At 35.7% G+C, this 15,005-nt stretch overlaps 2 protein-coding genes and 1 long non-coding RNA gene across 3 annotated transcripts; all 3 read right to left on the reverse strand.

Moving 5' to 3' along the window:
- Nucleotides 1–3,528: 3,528 nt before the first annotated feature.
- Nucleotides 3,529–7,383, reverse strand: LOC124184196 (RING-box protein 1-like). Its single transcript, XM_046573613.1, has 5 exons — nt 7,200–7,383; nt 7,004–7,031; nt 5,599–5,720; nt 5,225–5,310; nt 3,529–3,979 (listed from the first exon to the last, which is right to left on the reverse strand). The coding sequence occupies exons 1-5, from the start codon at nt 7,287–7,289 to the stop codon at nt 3,967–3,969; spliced, it is 339 nt and encodes a 112-aa protein (XP_046429569.1). The 5' UTR covers nt 7,290–7,383; the 3' UTR covers nt 3,529–3,966.
- A 2,830-nt stretch (nt 7,384–10,213) lies between these two features.
- On the reverse strand, nt 10,214–13,745 carry LOC124184195 (RING-box protein 1A). Its single transcript, XM_046573612.1, has 5 exons — nt 13,543–13,745; nt 13,351–13,378; nt 11,944–12,065; nt 11,573–11,658; nt 10,214–10,292 (listed from the first exon to the last, which is right to left on the reverse strand). Exons 1-5 carry the CDS (start codon nt 13,633–13,635, stop codon nt 10,280–10,282), a joined length of 342 nt encoding a protein of 113 aa, XP_046429568.1. The 5' UTR covers nt 13,636–13,745; the 3' UTR covers nt 10,214–10,279.
- On the reverse strand, nt 12,437–13,344 carry LOC124184197. The gene is made up of 2 exons (XR_006871139.1): nt 12,743–13,344; nt 12,437–12,612 (listed from the first exon to the last, which is right to left on the reverse strand). It is a non-coding gene; the product is annotated as an uncharacterized LOC124184197 (long non-coding RNA).
- Nucleotides 13,746–15,005: the final 1,260 nt, after the last annotated feature.

Raw genomic sequence — 15,005 nt, forward strand, 5'->3', positions numbered from 1 at the left:
AGGTTTCTGATCTACTTAGACCATTGGAGTGCCCTCGATTTTGTCGGTCGCTCGGCGTAAGGACGGCTTCGGGAAGATCCCTGACTTATCGACAAGCTGGATTCGAGAGCGTGGATACTGGAGGAATAATTTTGTATTCGTTATTAGTAACAGGGATCGTACGTTACCTGACGTTTTTACGATTTAACAGGTAATTCATACATAGATAGAATCTTGTCCGTCGGAGAGCAAGACGATGAGCGAAGATCGTGCCGAAGGGAAACGAAGAACGGAATACCATGGATGGGTCCCTCTTTCGCTGGGACGTTGTGGTTTATTTTTTACCTTTATCTTTCAGCTTTACGTTTTATTTTCTTTCGGATCTAACAAGGATTTAGAGGGACGATTCACGTCCGCACCTCCGCCGCGTAAAACGCGGCCGCTGTCTATTTTTATTTTTGTTATTTCGTCCCCGTTCAACACACGTACATGGAAATGTTTGGATGTATAGCAGCCGTCCGGAACGTTGTAAAGTCTTGTGGGGTAGTAGTAAGAATTCCGGTGAAAACTTACTGAAACGTGTGTACCTTCCGGCTGCGGTAGGGATGAGGATTTTCTTGGTAAACTCTGGCGGTGAGTAGGTGTATGGATATATACATGCACGTGTGTATACGGACGCGACAAGACGGACGAACAGATGCAAAACAACGTTAAGAAACGTTGATATATCCGCCAAACACGGGAAGCTCAAACGCTTCGCGGATTTATCGGGGATGCGGATAATGGATGGACGAGTCCGGACGAGAGGTTTTGAAGAATAAAGAGAAGAAAACGGAAGTAGGATAAAAATAAGGAGAATAAGAGGAACCAAGAACCATGGGATGTGAAATATTTAAAAATAAAACGAGAGTACAGAGTGTTCGATGCATGAGAAATTTTCCACCATGAACCGACTCGGCCATGTGTAAGCTCGCCGACCTTTTTCGAGATCATACGATAACTTTGGTGTGTGTGTGTGTGTGCGTAAAAGTATAGAATGTACGTAGATATTACGTGTTCTTCATGTTCTTGGTGGGAAGAGTAACGGAGACGAGGGTTCATGTTTGATTAAAAAATAATAAACGTCGCACATGATAAACTTGAAGTATAAAAAATTGATTGCACAATATTTATCTTGAAGTTGCAGAGATGGTATGTAATTTCTTCTTTCTCTCTTTTTTTCTTCGGTTTGTTCGAGGCGAAGGATGAAGAAAAAACCTCGTAAATTTTTCTGGCAGAAAGTTATCGCATCGGCGGCACGTAAGACCGGCAGATTTAATACGATGTGTGTATAAGTAGAATGTGAGAAAACTGAGGTAAGTAACGTCGAAAGATTGAGAATTAAAAATATGAAAACCGTGCTAACCGGCTTCTGCAGAAAATTCGACCATGTCCCAAAAATAAAATGGAAAAAGATAACGAAAACTTTCAGGGCAGAGTTATATATCTACTCAACCGTGAATCAATGAAACTGCAGTATATGTAGAATTTTAGTATATATGGATTTAACGAAGAAATGAAACTACTCCCGCAATCTCGTCGCGATTAAACTGCGGATAACGGAATCAAATCAGCATTTCGGACCGCCCGAGGCCGCAAAAGGTGAAACTCTGGACAGAGGGAGGAAGAGAAAGTGGCGGGAGGGAGGGAGGGAGAAAACAAGAGGGAAAGAGTGAGAGAGACTAAGCGACGAAGAGTTAGAGACAAAACAAGCTGATTGGTCGCGCAACGGGAATGTATTTAATTCGATTGGCCTTTGGCGACGGGCGAGGCGAGAAGGTGGGAGTCCTGTTTCCGGCGGAAATGAGGCCTTCGCGACGCTAAGCCTCTCCTGCAAGGGTGGGTGGAAATCGTATTTACGTTCCATCTCCCGCAGCGCAGGTAACCGGCGTGGGGAAAGGAGAAGGTATGGCACGGGAAAAAACGGGTGAGACAGAGGAGTATTGACGCAAGTTATGCCGATCCGTCAAATGAAAAAAAACCCGGTGTCGTTACGTTGCAAATAGCGACTTTAAGCCAGATGTCGGAGAAAATTGCTGGTCCGTTAAATGTAGATCATCTATGGATTAGCGAAACGCAAAGTTTGTCAACTCCTTGGGATTTCGATAGTAATTAATGAGAATAAGCTGTAGAATTTAAGGAAGATGAATCCGTTCCGACGAATCTAAATTGCAAAACCTTTATATAGAACGACTTTCCCGATATATTATTTGTTACTTTTATTTTTAACAAAAAAAACTCAATTACTACATCGATTCCAAACGATTTTAACGTCAAGCATGAAACTGCGTAGTGAAATTGCACAACGAAATTTTGATTACGAAAATACTTGTCAATCCGAAAAATTTGTTGGTTTAATATTGCACTGATTAATTGGAAAGAGAAAGAACGCGAGAGAAGAAATGTATTACATCGGGTAAATTTGAAGTCGACCGATATTTCGAATGTAATTCGAAATAAATTTAAAATTGCGGGCGTGGGCGGCTTCCGAGCGAAAAAAAAGGAGGACCTAAAGGAATAGCCACGAGCGCCATTTTGTGTTTTGTCCTTTTTTTATTGCACCCTGGATGATCCGATTATCCGACCTGCCGCAGTTCATCCTTGCAAAAGTTTTGGCACATGCTCTCTGTGAATTTAGCCTGACTCCATGATATTACCTTTTTCTCACGTAGCAACGGTGGTTGACGGTAAATTTTTACTTGGCAAAAAAAAAATATAGAGATATTCATTAAAAGCGTCACTTTCACGGGGGTAAAAAAATTGGGGAATGAAAAAACGGCGTGCAGTTCGTGAGAAACAGATTTGTTCGCTGTCTGAATTTATTTTTCGATTGTATGTTGAATCATTGTACTCGCCTCGGACGGAAACATTTTTGAAATATATAATTTTTTTTCTCCCTTGACGTTTCCGAACTTTTCAGTAAAATCAAAACGAGAGTTTCACGATTTTCTGGTCTTGAATAGACGGAGAAAAGATGCGCGACAATTCTTTTACCGGCGGTGGGTTGAAATCGCGACGACTGGCTTCTAATCCTAGCATAGAGCGAAAATTAGATCCTTAGAGAGCAACTGGCATTTATGAAGAGTCAAGGAGCCCTTACTAAAGTCCCCATTCGCCCCTACATTTCCTTCTTTCGTATGTACGAGGCTACATCCAGAGGATAGAGAAAAAAAATACTCCCCTCTGGGCGAAATGGAGAAGAGGTCGGATTCGCATGTAAATCATTTTCAATTTCACTGCCGTTGCTTCGCTGTACGGTTAAACGAAACAAAACAAGACGAAGATTAACGATTATTCCATTATTAGTAGGACAAATTGGATTTTCAAAGATAAACTCCCAAGAATCTTGCTAATCTAAATTCACACGTTCATTGCCGTTATTAAACGACTTATTACAATACCTAGCACACGTAGCTTTCCTGTGTAATAAAATGACGAAATTACAGGAGGGAAATGCTTGCATTAATATACGTTCATGTTAATTTCAGCTATAAGATAAGGCTGAATGTGTATACTTACGATTTATCATTTTAATTTATTCAAGTTTTGATACCTATATTAATTACAAAATAGCGAAACGACGACTTTAAATCTAGAAACACGATCGTTACGTATACGTATAAAGAAGAGGAGATAATTTAAATAACTTCGTCGAGAGTGGCAATACTTCAGCTGAAGCATGACGAAATAGCGGTCCAGCAACGAAATAAAATAACTTGCTTGCAAGTGAAATGTTAATTACTTGTTAACTTTATACCACGTACGATATTAGACGAAACTTAAGAATGATTAATGATTTACTATTATGTTTTTCTTTTGTTTCAGAAGAAACGTGAAAGCAGTCGTAATAGATTTTGATAATTTTGTAGAAATTGTTTTTTCATTACACCAGGGTCGGTCGCGTAGTTCTTGAAGGTTCTGTTGTTCGCGTCAACTGCGAGCATCCGGTTAGTGGCCATACCTTGAATACGCGAAAAGAAACAAACAACTTACAAATCGATAAAAGTGAATTCAGGGTTGTTACGAAAATCAGAGTTCTGTATTGATTCTTTTTTTTTTCTGTGTAAAAATCTTTTCCCGTTATTGGAAAATAACAGAACAAATTACCTTGCCGGAAAATATAATATAATACTGAATTACCTCAAGACTATATTACCATGAATGAAATTCGAAACGGACAAAACGTATCTAACAAAATTTGTTGTACGTGTTCGAATAATTCATCAATCGCGAGTCACATTATTGAATTTAGCTCTGTGTAAAGCGTATCTCTAATTAATAATACCGGATACTTTTGTGCAATTGTATCAAATTTCAAATATACTTTAAAGAATAAGAATCCCTAATAACTTTTTGCTTTCATCTGAAAAGATCGTAACAACCCTGATGTCGGGATGCAAGGCAGCAGTTATCACACCCGATGAAACGCACAGTAAGATGGAGCGGATGCAAAGACGCATAAGCGGATGCGGGGATGTAAGGAAAAGAAATACCGTTATTCATAGATTCAGTTGAATATAGAATTCGTAAAACAATCGGTGAATAAACATTTACAAACTGTCAGGGTCCAAATCTTTGGACATTTTCAGTTCCTGCTAAACTCATTTTCTTTAACGGCAATACAATACGTAAATTATCATGCATGTTTTACATAGGATTATGCCGATTTTTATCGAACATGGGACATTGGTAGCTGAATGTCCTAAATTTAGTATGAAAGTTTCGACGTACAGTGAACCGAAAATCAGTTTTTTTCTTTCATCGGTCATGTAGTGACAATCTAATTGCAGCAGGTTATTTTTACTTGAACTGCAGTTCTAGGAATAATCTCTGAAAATTGTTCAGAATATTGTGTTTGAAACCGAGAATAGAGAAATTAATCGTTATCTAGAACCACTAATTCCAATTACAATTTTTACTTCCCAATCATGCGGATTTTTTCCCTCGCCGTTGATTTCGTATAAAGTTGAAATTGTATCCAATTGAATTCGCAGACTGGTAGAAATATACCCTGAGTATAACAATTTTATATCTGCCCCAAAAATCGTGAATATCAAAACGTCAGAGAGATGAGTTTTTTTTTAATTCTTTGATGTGAGTTAAGCAAGTGAAAGAAATGAAACAGAATAACATAAGATAAAAAGAAACGACAATATAGACGAAGCAAACAAGCAATATACTAAGTCTGTACATGTCCAATACTCACTTTTGAAATTCCCATTCACGATTGTCCAACGGGCACACCTGGCGAGTCTTCAACCAACGAGAGATGCAATGGAAATGGAATGCATGCTGCGCAACGGAAATTAAACAGAGTTAATATCAACAGTCAGAGTAATGATGATGAAAACAATAATGTGTGTAATCGTAATTAAAATAAGAAAAGATGGAATAGGAACAAAATGATGAAAGTCAACTTATGAACACTATATAACATTTCTTTACCGGTGATTATAAATGGAGCAAGCTTTGGAGGTGTCGCTTTTCAAGTTATTGCTGACTAGGACGAATGATCGCATCGTAAGACAGAATCGAACGTAGTGATAAGAGAATATGATACATTTTTTGACAAATACTCACGTTACACACCCCCCAGGCGACTGTGCATTCTTCGCTAGTGGCGGAAGCTTGGTTAGCCTGACATTCGATGCACAAATCCATGATGTGATTTCGACAAATTGCACAGTTGTCGACCACGATATCTGCACAAAGAAGGAGAGAGCGTGAGAGTAGGAATTAACCCTCCACGGAACCCAATTTTTTTTTTTTTTTTGTTACTGCTTCCACGGAGCCCCTGAATCTTTCATGTCCTGTCCTGTATTTCTTCATCTTGCAGTCTTTTTAAAAATCTGAAAAGCTCTATGGATACTTCCCTGGGTCTCTACTGCACGCTCCAATCGTTTTTACAATGAAATGTATCAATACTTTTGCAATAATAATCAGAATTCACATAGTCATTTGCAAAAAATTGGAATTCGTTAAGAAAAATTAATATCTGCAGTAAATAAATATCAACAAGAAATACTGTATGGTTGTAAAGTTCAGACGATGACCTTTCGGGATAAAATAGTTTCAATTTCCACGGCTCAAAAAAGTATATTTATTTAGACATTCGAAAATGAGATAATCTTGATCGGCATTCTGACTGTCGGAAATAACTCTTCAACTTCTTTTCCGTCCTCTTCTTCGTCAAAAGCCTCATCAAAATTCTGGAATAATGACGTACTTCCTCGGCGCTCCTCTCTGCCATACCTTATATTTTGGAATATGTGTTCATAAATGACGCCGTATTTATATAAGGAACTCAAGAAACCTTTATATTATTGATAAACATTTGAAAATAGTAAAACAAAACGGAACAAATAAAATTGACTTACTATTGCAAACCACTAATGCCGCCAAACTCCTGGGTCTTTCAGGGCACACAATCGATTTGTACTCTTTATTACTATTTACCAACAGACTGCCGGACTTAATCGTCTCTTGGCTCTCAAGTTCTCACTACCAATAACTTTGTTTAGGGACCGGAGCAAGGTCCAACTCTTCTTGCATATCGGAGATATTTAAGGAGAAAATTCAGGTTGTGCTTCAAACGACTCAGGGGTAACACAGAGGGTCAAGTATAAATAATGTTTTGGGAATACCGATGATCGCAAGAGTCGATGATAATTAAAATACTTTAGAAACAATGAGTCAATACATCGCTCAGCTTCAATATCAACATAAAAAACATCGCATAAGATTGGATTGACCTTTGAAATTTGTAAAAGCATTTCGCCGAGTCTACCCGTCGACTTATTCAACTTTTCCATCGATTCTATCGATTACACTGAGAAGAAACACGTTCTAGTAAGTAAGAATCTTTAATACAGTGGCAAACGAAATATATCTTGTCGCAAAATGTGTAACACGAGTGACGAAAAACTTCGTTGGATTTTGGTACGGAATCAGATATAACTTAGAGTGGTTATTTTGAATTTCTTACCCCAGGCCCATAGAGCAACAGCATTCCACTGAAACAAATACGTAAATTCGTTATATTACGACAAATAACAAGTAAGCTAGTGTTGACGGTGCGATGACATAGCTAATTAGAGGTTAGAGTATTGTCTGTGTCGTTTCGAACCGAGGTGAGTTGACTGTGAACTTCAAGTAGTGTTACTGCGATTTCTCATCAATACCTTTTTCACTTCGAAACGTTTCTTCGGTCCTTTTCCCCGGGAAGCAATTGGTATTTCAATCTCTTCGTCGGTGTCCATAGCCGACGCCATTCTTAATTTTGATCCCTTCGAACTTCGATTTGGCGACAAATCACAGAGGACTAGAGTAGCAATGAATAATTTGGCACTCGCGACAATTTCACGTCCCTGATCGTCGCACGCGTTCGACTTTCGACTTCGAGTGTGTGATTATCTGTGTCGATCTGTCGTACTCACTTTCAAAATCTTCACAACTTACCACAAAATGAAAACTTTGTAACTTTACAACATAAGCGTTATATAGGCACAGATACTTAGCGTACGTTTTATTTTCCAACTATCGAAAAAAAAACCCAAATTGGGTGTAAGTTCGTACCCCTAACTTTTTTCTTATGGGAAATTAGCATTATCTATGAGTTAGGGGTACGAATTTACACCCAAGTGGGGTTTTTTTCCGTGAGGGAAGGTTTAGAAAAAGCTGACTAATCAGATGAGTGTTTAATGTCCTTTGTCTTCAAAGTGTGGCAAATAAAACGCATCCCATATTACATCCAGCAATCGCAAAATCGTTACTTTGAACTAAATGTAAACATTTCACGTGACCACAAAACGCCCGGTTTTTGTTATTATGACAACTCTATTCAGGACTGTTCGTTAGAAATTTGTTATACATTTACTACAAAAGCTGAAATGTTTATTAGATGCTATAACAATATTTGCATATTTATCATGAGCAGATTTTTTGGAATCCTTATAAATCAAAGTACAGCTTAATCAAACTGAAATCTGCTAACAAATTCAAGATTTTTGAATTAAAATAAGACTGAAGCAAAATAATTTTACCTTGACATGAATCCGATTCAATCCGAAAAGTTGAAAGTTTCATTTTTGAAATTCGATCTCGGTTCATTAGAAAGTAAGTAGTTTGATCAAATGTTTCACAATTCAAACACAGTAACATTTCTTAGATTTTTATGAATCCTGACAATTTACTTTTCATTGCCCGTTCATTGATCATTTCTACTGAATAGATAACGACTTGTCAAAAAAATACATATGATTGTAGAAATACATTCACGTAATTTATTTGTAAATAAATTATTTTATTCTTGTCCTTATGTGAATATTTCATAGAACATCTCGTGTTGCCGAATATAAGGGAAAATTAGGGATGGACGGTACGCGTAATATGCATCATGGCTTCTCCAACAATTTTACTAACAAAATCTACATTTAATTTGACGAAAATGACAAATGGACGATACGTACAAAATAATAATAATAATGATAATAACGATGACGATGATGATAGTGGTAATGATAATAATGATAATAATAGTACCAATAGTAGTAGTAGTAAAATAAAATAACAACATTAATACATTATCAGTTATAAGTTAGCTAAATGCTGTAAAAGCCAAGAGAGACTTACAGTGAAACAAGATTTGCAAGATAAAGTCTTAGATAAAGTTATATGTTTATTAAAATAAATATCCTTCTTAACATTATCAAGTATAGAAATAAACAGTTCTTTTTTACATTAATCATTCAAGTCTTTTGATTTTTTTTTCATTTCTTTCTTCTTCTCATCATGCTCTGAACTTACATCTAAGAATATAACTATTTTTTGAGACCCTGGCAAAATGGGCCATTATTATTATTATTATTTGTATAACATCATCAGACTGAAATAAAGAACGGTTATATATCACAAATTTTTATCTTTTTTTTTTGAGAGAGAGAGGTCACAAGAACACACTCCCAGAACAAACCTACTTCATACCAGTATAATATTTAAATCTATAATTTAATTTACAGTATTGTTTACTATTATTATTATTATACTTTTAATCGAATATATATGTATATTCAATTGTTATAATACAAAGCTGCTAGAAGACTGCCGCATGCCAAGTAAAATACGAACATAAATGTTAGACCCTAACTTTTTATGTTATTCATTGCTTCGCCCCCTTCTCCCTACATCATATTATCATACTTATTTCGCCTTATCCATAAATACGTATGGAATTGCACGTCAAGTTTCACAAGAAAAAAAAAAGAAAGAAACGAGAAAAAAAGAAAAACAGTAATCAATTTTGATTCGTTAAAAAAAAAGGTCTTTAATATAAGATAAAATCAGCATTGTGAACGAACGATTATTTTCAAATTTCTATTGCCGCTCGAATCAACCATTAAGTCAACTTTTTTGACCTCAAAAGCGGGACGAAAGTGGCATATTTTTCCCTAAAACGCATTTACGGAAAATATTAGCCTGATTTAAACGTCACAATTTTCAAATAAATATTGCGGCCAGAGTTGAGTCGGAAATAAAGTCCTATATGTAACACAAGAATAAAAATCGATTGTTCCCTTGGCTGATTACTACCCGACTGAAACTCCATTTTTATTATGAATAGTGAATAATTTTACGGCCAGTTTTGCTACCAGGAAACAAAAGGAAAAAAAGTATTTGAGTAAATTTTCCAAGTCTATACACCTCACAACAAAAGCCTCGAGCAGTTTAGCTACACAGCTTACAATGAACTTTTCAAATTACACGAGGGTAATGCTTGCATTAATATACGTTCATGTTAATTTCAGCTATAAGATAAGTCTGAATGTGTATACTTACGATTTGTCATTTAAATTTATTCAAGTTTTGATACCTATATTAATTACAAAATAGCGACACGACGACTTTAAATCTGGAAACACGATCGTTACGTATTTGTATGAAGAGCAAATAACTTGAATAACTTCGTCGAGAATGGCAATACTTCAGCTAAGGCATGATGTAAGAGCGGTCCATCAAAGAAATGAAATAACCTGCTTACAAGTGAAATTTTAATTACTTGTTAACTTTATACCATGTGCGATATTGGACAATACCTGAGAATACTTACTGAATTATTATAATATTTTTCTTTTTTTTTCAGAAGAGACGTGAAAGCAGTCGTAACAGATTTTGATAATTTTGTAGAAATTGTTTTTTCATTACACCAGGGTCGGTCGCGTAGTTCTTGAGGGTTCTGTTCTTCGTGTCAGCTGTGAGCATCCGGTTAGTGGCCATACCTTGAATACGCGAAAAGAAACAAACAATTTACAAATGAATAAAAGTGAATTCAGGGTTGTTAAAAAAATCAAAGTTCAATATTGATTCTTTTCTTTTTTTTTTGTGTAAAAATTATTTCTCGTTATTGGATAATAACAGAACAAATGATGTTGTCAGAAAATCTAATATAATACTAAATAACCTCAAGACTATATATTACCATAAGTGAAATTCGGAACGGACAAAACGTATCTAACAAAATTTGTTGTACGTGTTCGTATAATTCATCAATCGCGAGTTACATTATTGAATTTAGCTCTGTGTAAAGCGTATCTCTAATTAATAATACCGGATACTTTTTTGCAAGGGTATCGAATTTCAAATATATTTAAAGAATAAGAATCCCTAAAAACTTTTTGCTTTCATCTGAAAAGATCGTAACAACCCTGATGTCGGGATGCAAGGCAGCAGTTATCACACCCGATGAAACGCACAGTACGATTGAGCGAATGCAAAGACGCATAAGCGGATGCGGGGATGTGGGGAAAAGAAATACCGTCATTCATAGATTTAGTTGAATATAGAATTCGTAAAACAATCGGTGAATAAACATTTACAAACTGTCAGAGTCCAAATCTTTGGACATTTTCAGTTCCTGCTAACCTCATTTTCTTTAACGGCAATACAATGCGTAAATTATCATGCATGTTTTACATAGGATTGTGCCGATTTTTATCGAACATGGGACATTGGTAGCTGAATGTCCTAAATTTAGTGTGAAAGTTTCGAGGTACAGTGAACCGAAAATCAGTTTTTTTCTTTCATCGGTCATGTAGTGACAATCTAATTGCAGCAGGTTATTTTCACTTGAACTGCAGTTCTGGGAATAATCTCTGAAAATTGTTCAAAATAATGTGTTTGAAACCGAGAATAGAGAAATTAATCGTTATCTAGAACCACTAATTCCAATTACAATTTTTAACTGCCAAGCAGGCGTTGGTTAGAATTTTTACTTCCCAATCATGCGGATTTTTTCCCTCGCCGTTGATTTCGTATAAAGTTGAAATTGTATCCAATTGAATTCGCAGACTGGTAGAAATATACCCTGAGTATAACAATTTTATATCTGCCCCAAAAATCGTGAATATCAAAACGTCAGAGAGATGAGTTTTTTTTTAATTCTTTGATGTGAGTTAAGCAAGTGAAAGAAATGAAACAGAATAACATAAGATAAAAAGAAACGACAATATAGACGAAGCAAACAAGCAATATACTAAGTCTGTACATGTCCAATACTCACTTTTGAAATTCCCATTCACGATTGTCCAACGGGCACACCTGGCGAGTCTTCAACCAACGAGAGATGCAATGGAAATGGAATGCATGCTGCGCAACGGAAATTAAACAGAGTTAATATCAACAGTCAGAGTAATGATGATGAAAACAATAATGTGTGTAATCGTAATTAAAATAAGAAAAGATGGAATAGGAACAAAATGATGAAAGTCAACTTATAAACACTATATAACATTTCTTTACCGGTGATTATAAATGGAGCAAGCTTTGGAGGTGTCGCTTTTCAAGTTATTGCTGACTAGGACGAATGATCGCATCGTAAGACAGAATCGAAAGTGATAAGAGAATATGATACATTTTTTGACAAATACTCACGTTACACACCCCCCAGGCGACTGTGCATTCTTCGCTAGTAGCGGAAGCTTGGTTAGCCTGACATTCGATGCACAAATCCATGATGTGATTTCGACAAATTGCACAGTTGTCGACCACGATATCTGCACAAAGAAGGAGAGAGCGTGAGAGTAGGAATTAACCCTCCACGGAACCCAATTTTTTTTTTTTTGTTACTGCTTCCGTGGAGCCCCTGAATCTTTTATGTCCTGTCCTGTATTTCTTCATCTTGTAGTCTTTTTAAAAATCTGGAAAGCTCTATGGATACTTCCCTGGGTCTCTACTGCACGCTCCAATCGTTTTTACAATGAAATGTATCAATACTTTTGCAATAATAATCAGAATTCACATAGTCATTTGCAAAAAATTGGAATTCGTTAAGAAAAATTAATATCTGCAGTAAATAAATATCAAGAAGAAATACTGTATGGTTGTAAAGTTCAGACGATGACCTTTCGGGATAAAATAGTTTCAATTTCCACGGCTCAAAAAAGTATATTTATTTAGACATTCGAAAATGAGATAATCTTGATCGGCATTCTGACTGTCGGAAATAACTCTTCAACTTCTTTTCCGTCCTCTTCTTCGTCAAAAGCCTCATCAAAATTCTGGAATAATGACGTACTTCCTCGGTGCTCCTCTCTGCCATACCTTATATTTTGGAATATGTGTTCATAACTGACGCCGTATTTATATAAGGAACTCAAGAAACCTTTATATTATTGATAAGCATTTGAAAATAGTAAAACAAAACGGAACAAAAAAAATAAAATTGACTTACTATTGCAAACCACTAATGCCGCCAAACTCCTGGGTCTTTCATGGCACACAATTGATTTGTACTCTTTATTACTATTTACCAACAGACTGCCGGACTTAGTCGTCTCTTAGCTCTCAAGTCCTCACTACCAATAACTTTGTTTAGGGACCGGAGCCAGGTCCAGCTCTTCTTGCATATCGGAGATATTTAAGGAAAAAATTCAGGTTGTGCTTCAGAAGACTCAGGGGTACCGCAGAGGGTCAAGTATAAATAATGTTTTGGGAATACCGATGATCGCAAGAGTCGATGATAATTAAAATACTTTAGAAACAATGAGTCAATACATCGCACAGCTTCAATATCAACATAAAAAACATCGCATCAGATTAGATTGACCTTTGAAATTTGTAAGAGCATTTCGCCGAGTCTACCCGTTGACTTATTCAACTTTTCCATCGATTCTATCGATCACACTGAGAAGAAGCACGTTCTAGTAAGTAAGAATCTTTAATACAGTGGCAAACGAAATATATCTTGTTGCAAAATGTGTAACACGAGTGACGACAAACTTCGTTGGATTTTGGTACAGAATCAGATATAACTTAGAGTGGTTATTTTGAATTTCTTACCCCAGGCCCATAGAGCAACAGCATTCCACTGGAACAAATACGTAAATTCGTTATATTACGACAAATAACAAGTAAGCTTGTGTTGAGCGATGACATGGCTAATTGGAGGTTAGAGTATTGTCTGTGTCGTTTCGAACCGAGGTGGGTTGACTATGAACTTCAAGTAGTGTTACTGCGGTTTCTCATCAATACCTTTTTCACTTCGAAACGTTTCTTCTCTCCTTTGCTGCTGCTGGAAGTTGGTAAATCAATCTCCTCGTCATCTATGTCCATAGCCGATGCCATTTTTAATTTTGACACCCACGACAATTTCGCGTGCCTGATCGTCGCACGCTTTCGACTTTCGAGTTCGAGGGTTTCTCTCTGGTGATTATCTGTTTCGACCTGTTGTACTCACTTTCAAAATCTTCACAACTTACCACAAAATGAAAATTTCGTAACTGTAAAACACAGGCGTTATATAAGCACAGATACTTAGCGTGCGTTTTATTTCACTGACTCATCAGATGAGTGTTTAATGTCCTTTGTCTTCAAAATGTGGCAAATAAAACGCATCCCAAATTACATCCAGCAATCGCAAAATCGTTACTCTGAACTGAATGTAAATATTCCACGTGACCACAGAAAGCCCAGTTTTTTTTATGATAATTCTATTCAGGACAATTCGTTACAAATTTGTTACACCTTTACTAAAAAAGTTAAAATGTTCATCAATGCTATAACAATAATTGCATATTTATCATGAGCAGATTTTTTGGAATCTTTATAAATCAGAGTACAGCTTAATTAAACTGAAATCTGCTAACAAATTCAAGATTTTTGAATTAAAATAAGACTGAAGCAAAATAATTTTACCTTGACGTAAATATGATTCAATCCGAAAAGCTGAAAGTTTGATTTTTGTAATTCGATCTCGGTTCATTAGAAAGTACGTAATCTGATCAAGTGTTTCACAATTCAAGCATAGTAACGTTTCTTAGATTTTTATGAATCCTGACAATTTACTTTTCATTGCCCGTTCATTGATCATTTCTACTGAATAGACAACGACTTGTCAACAAAATACATATGATTGTTGAAATACATTCACGTGATTTATTTGTAAATAAATTATTTTATTCTTGTCCTTATGTGAAGATTTCATAGAACATCTCGTGTTGCCGAATATAAGGGAAAATTAGGGATGGACGGTACGCGTAATATGCATCATGGCTTCTCCAACAATTTTACTAACAAAATCTACATTTAATTTGATGAAAATGACAAATGGACGATGTGTACAAAAAAATAATAATGATAATAATGATATTAATAATAATAATAATAATAATAATAATAATAATAATAATAGTGATAATCAGGATAGTGGTAATGATAATAATGATAATAATAATAATAATAATAATAATAATAATAATAATAGTAGTAGTAGTAGTAGTAGTAGTAGTAGTAGTAGTAGTAGTAGTAGTAGTAGTAGTAGTAGTAGTAGTAGTAGTAGTAGTAGTAGTAGTAAAATAAAGTAACAACGTTAATACATTATCAATTACAAGTTAGCTGAATGCTGTAAAATCCAAGAGAGACTTACAGTGAAAAACGATTTGCAAGATAAAGACTTGAATAAAGTTATATGTTTATTAAAATAATTATCGTTCTAA

The sequence above is a fragment of the Neodiprion fabricii genome, chromosome 6, assembly GCF_021155785.1.
Source record: "Neodiprion fabricii isolate iyNeoFabr1 chromosome 6, iyNeoFabr1.1, whole genome shotgun sequence".
Lineage (NCBI taxonomy): Eukaryota > Metazoa > Arthropoda > Insecta > Hymenoptera > Diprionidae > Neodiprion > Neodiprion fabricii.

What these genes read in the sequence shown, in the direction of transcription:
- LOC124184196 (XM_046573613.1), bottom strand. Translation starts at nt 7,289, where the DNA reads ATGGCGTCGGCTATGGACACCGACGAAGAGATTGAAATACCAATTGCT. An exon ending in AACGTTTCGAAGTGAAAAAG is followed by an intron (nt 7,032 to 7,199) that starts GTATTGATGAGA and finishes TATTTGTTTCAG; the next exon opens with TGGAATGCTGTTGCTCTATG. An exon ending in TCGCCTGGGGGGTGTGTAAC is followed by an intron (nt 5,311 to 5,598) that starts GTGAGTATTTGT and finishes TCCGTTGCGCAG; the next exon opens with CATGCATTCCATTTCCATTG.
- LOC124184195 (XM_046573612.1), bottom strand. Translation starts at nt 13,635, where the DNA reads ATGGCATCGGCTATGGACATAGATGACGAGGAGATTGATTTACCAACT. An exon ending in AACGTTTCGAAGTGAAAAAG is followed by an intron (nt 13,379 to 13,542) that starts GTATTGATGAGA and finishes TATTTGTTCCAG; the next exon opens with TGGAATGCTGTTGCTCTATG. An exon ending in TGTTGCTCTATGGGCCTGGG is followed by an intron (nt 12,066 to 13,350) that starts GTAAGAAATTCA and finishes TTCTTTGTGCAG; the next exon opens with ATATCGTGGTCGACAACTGT.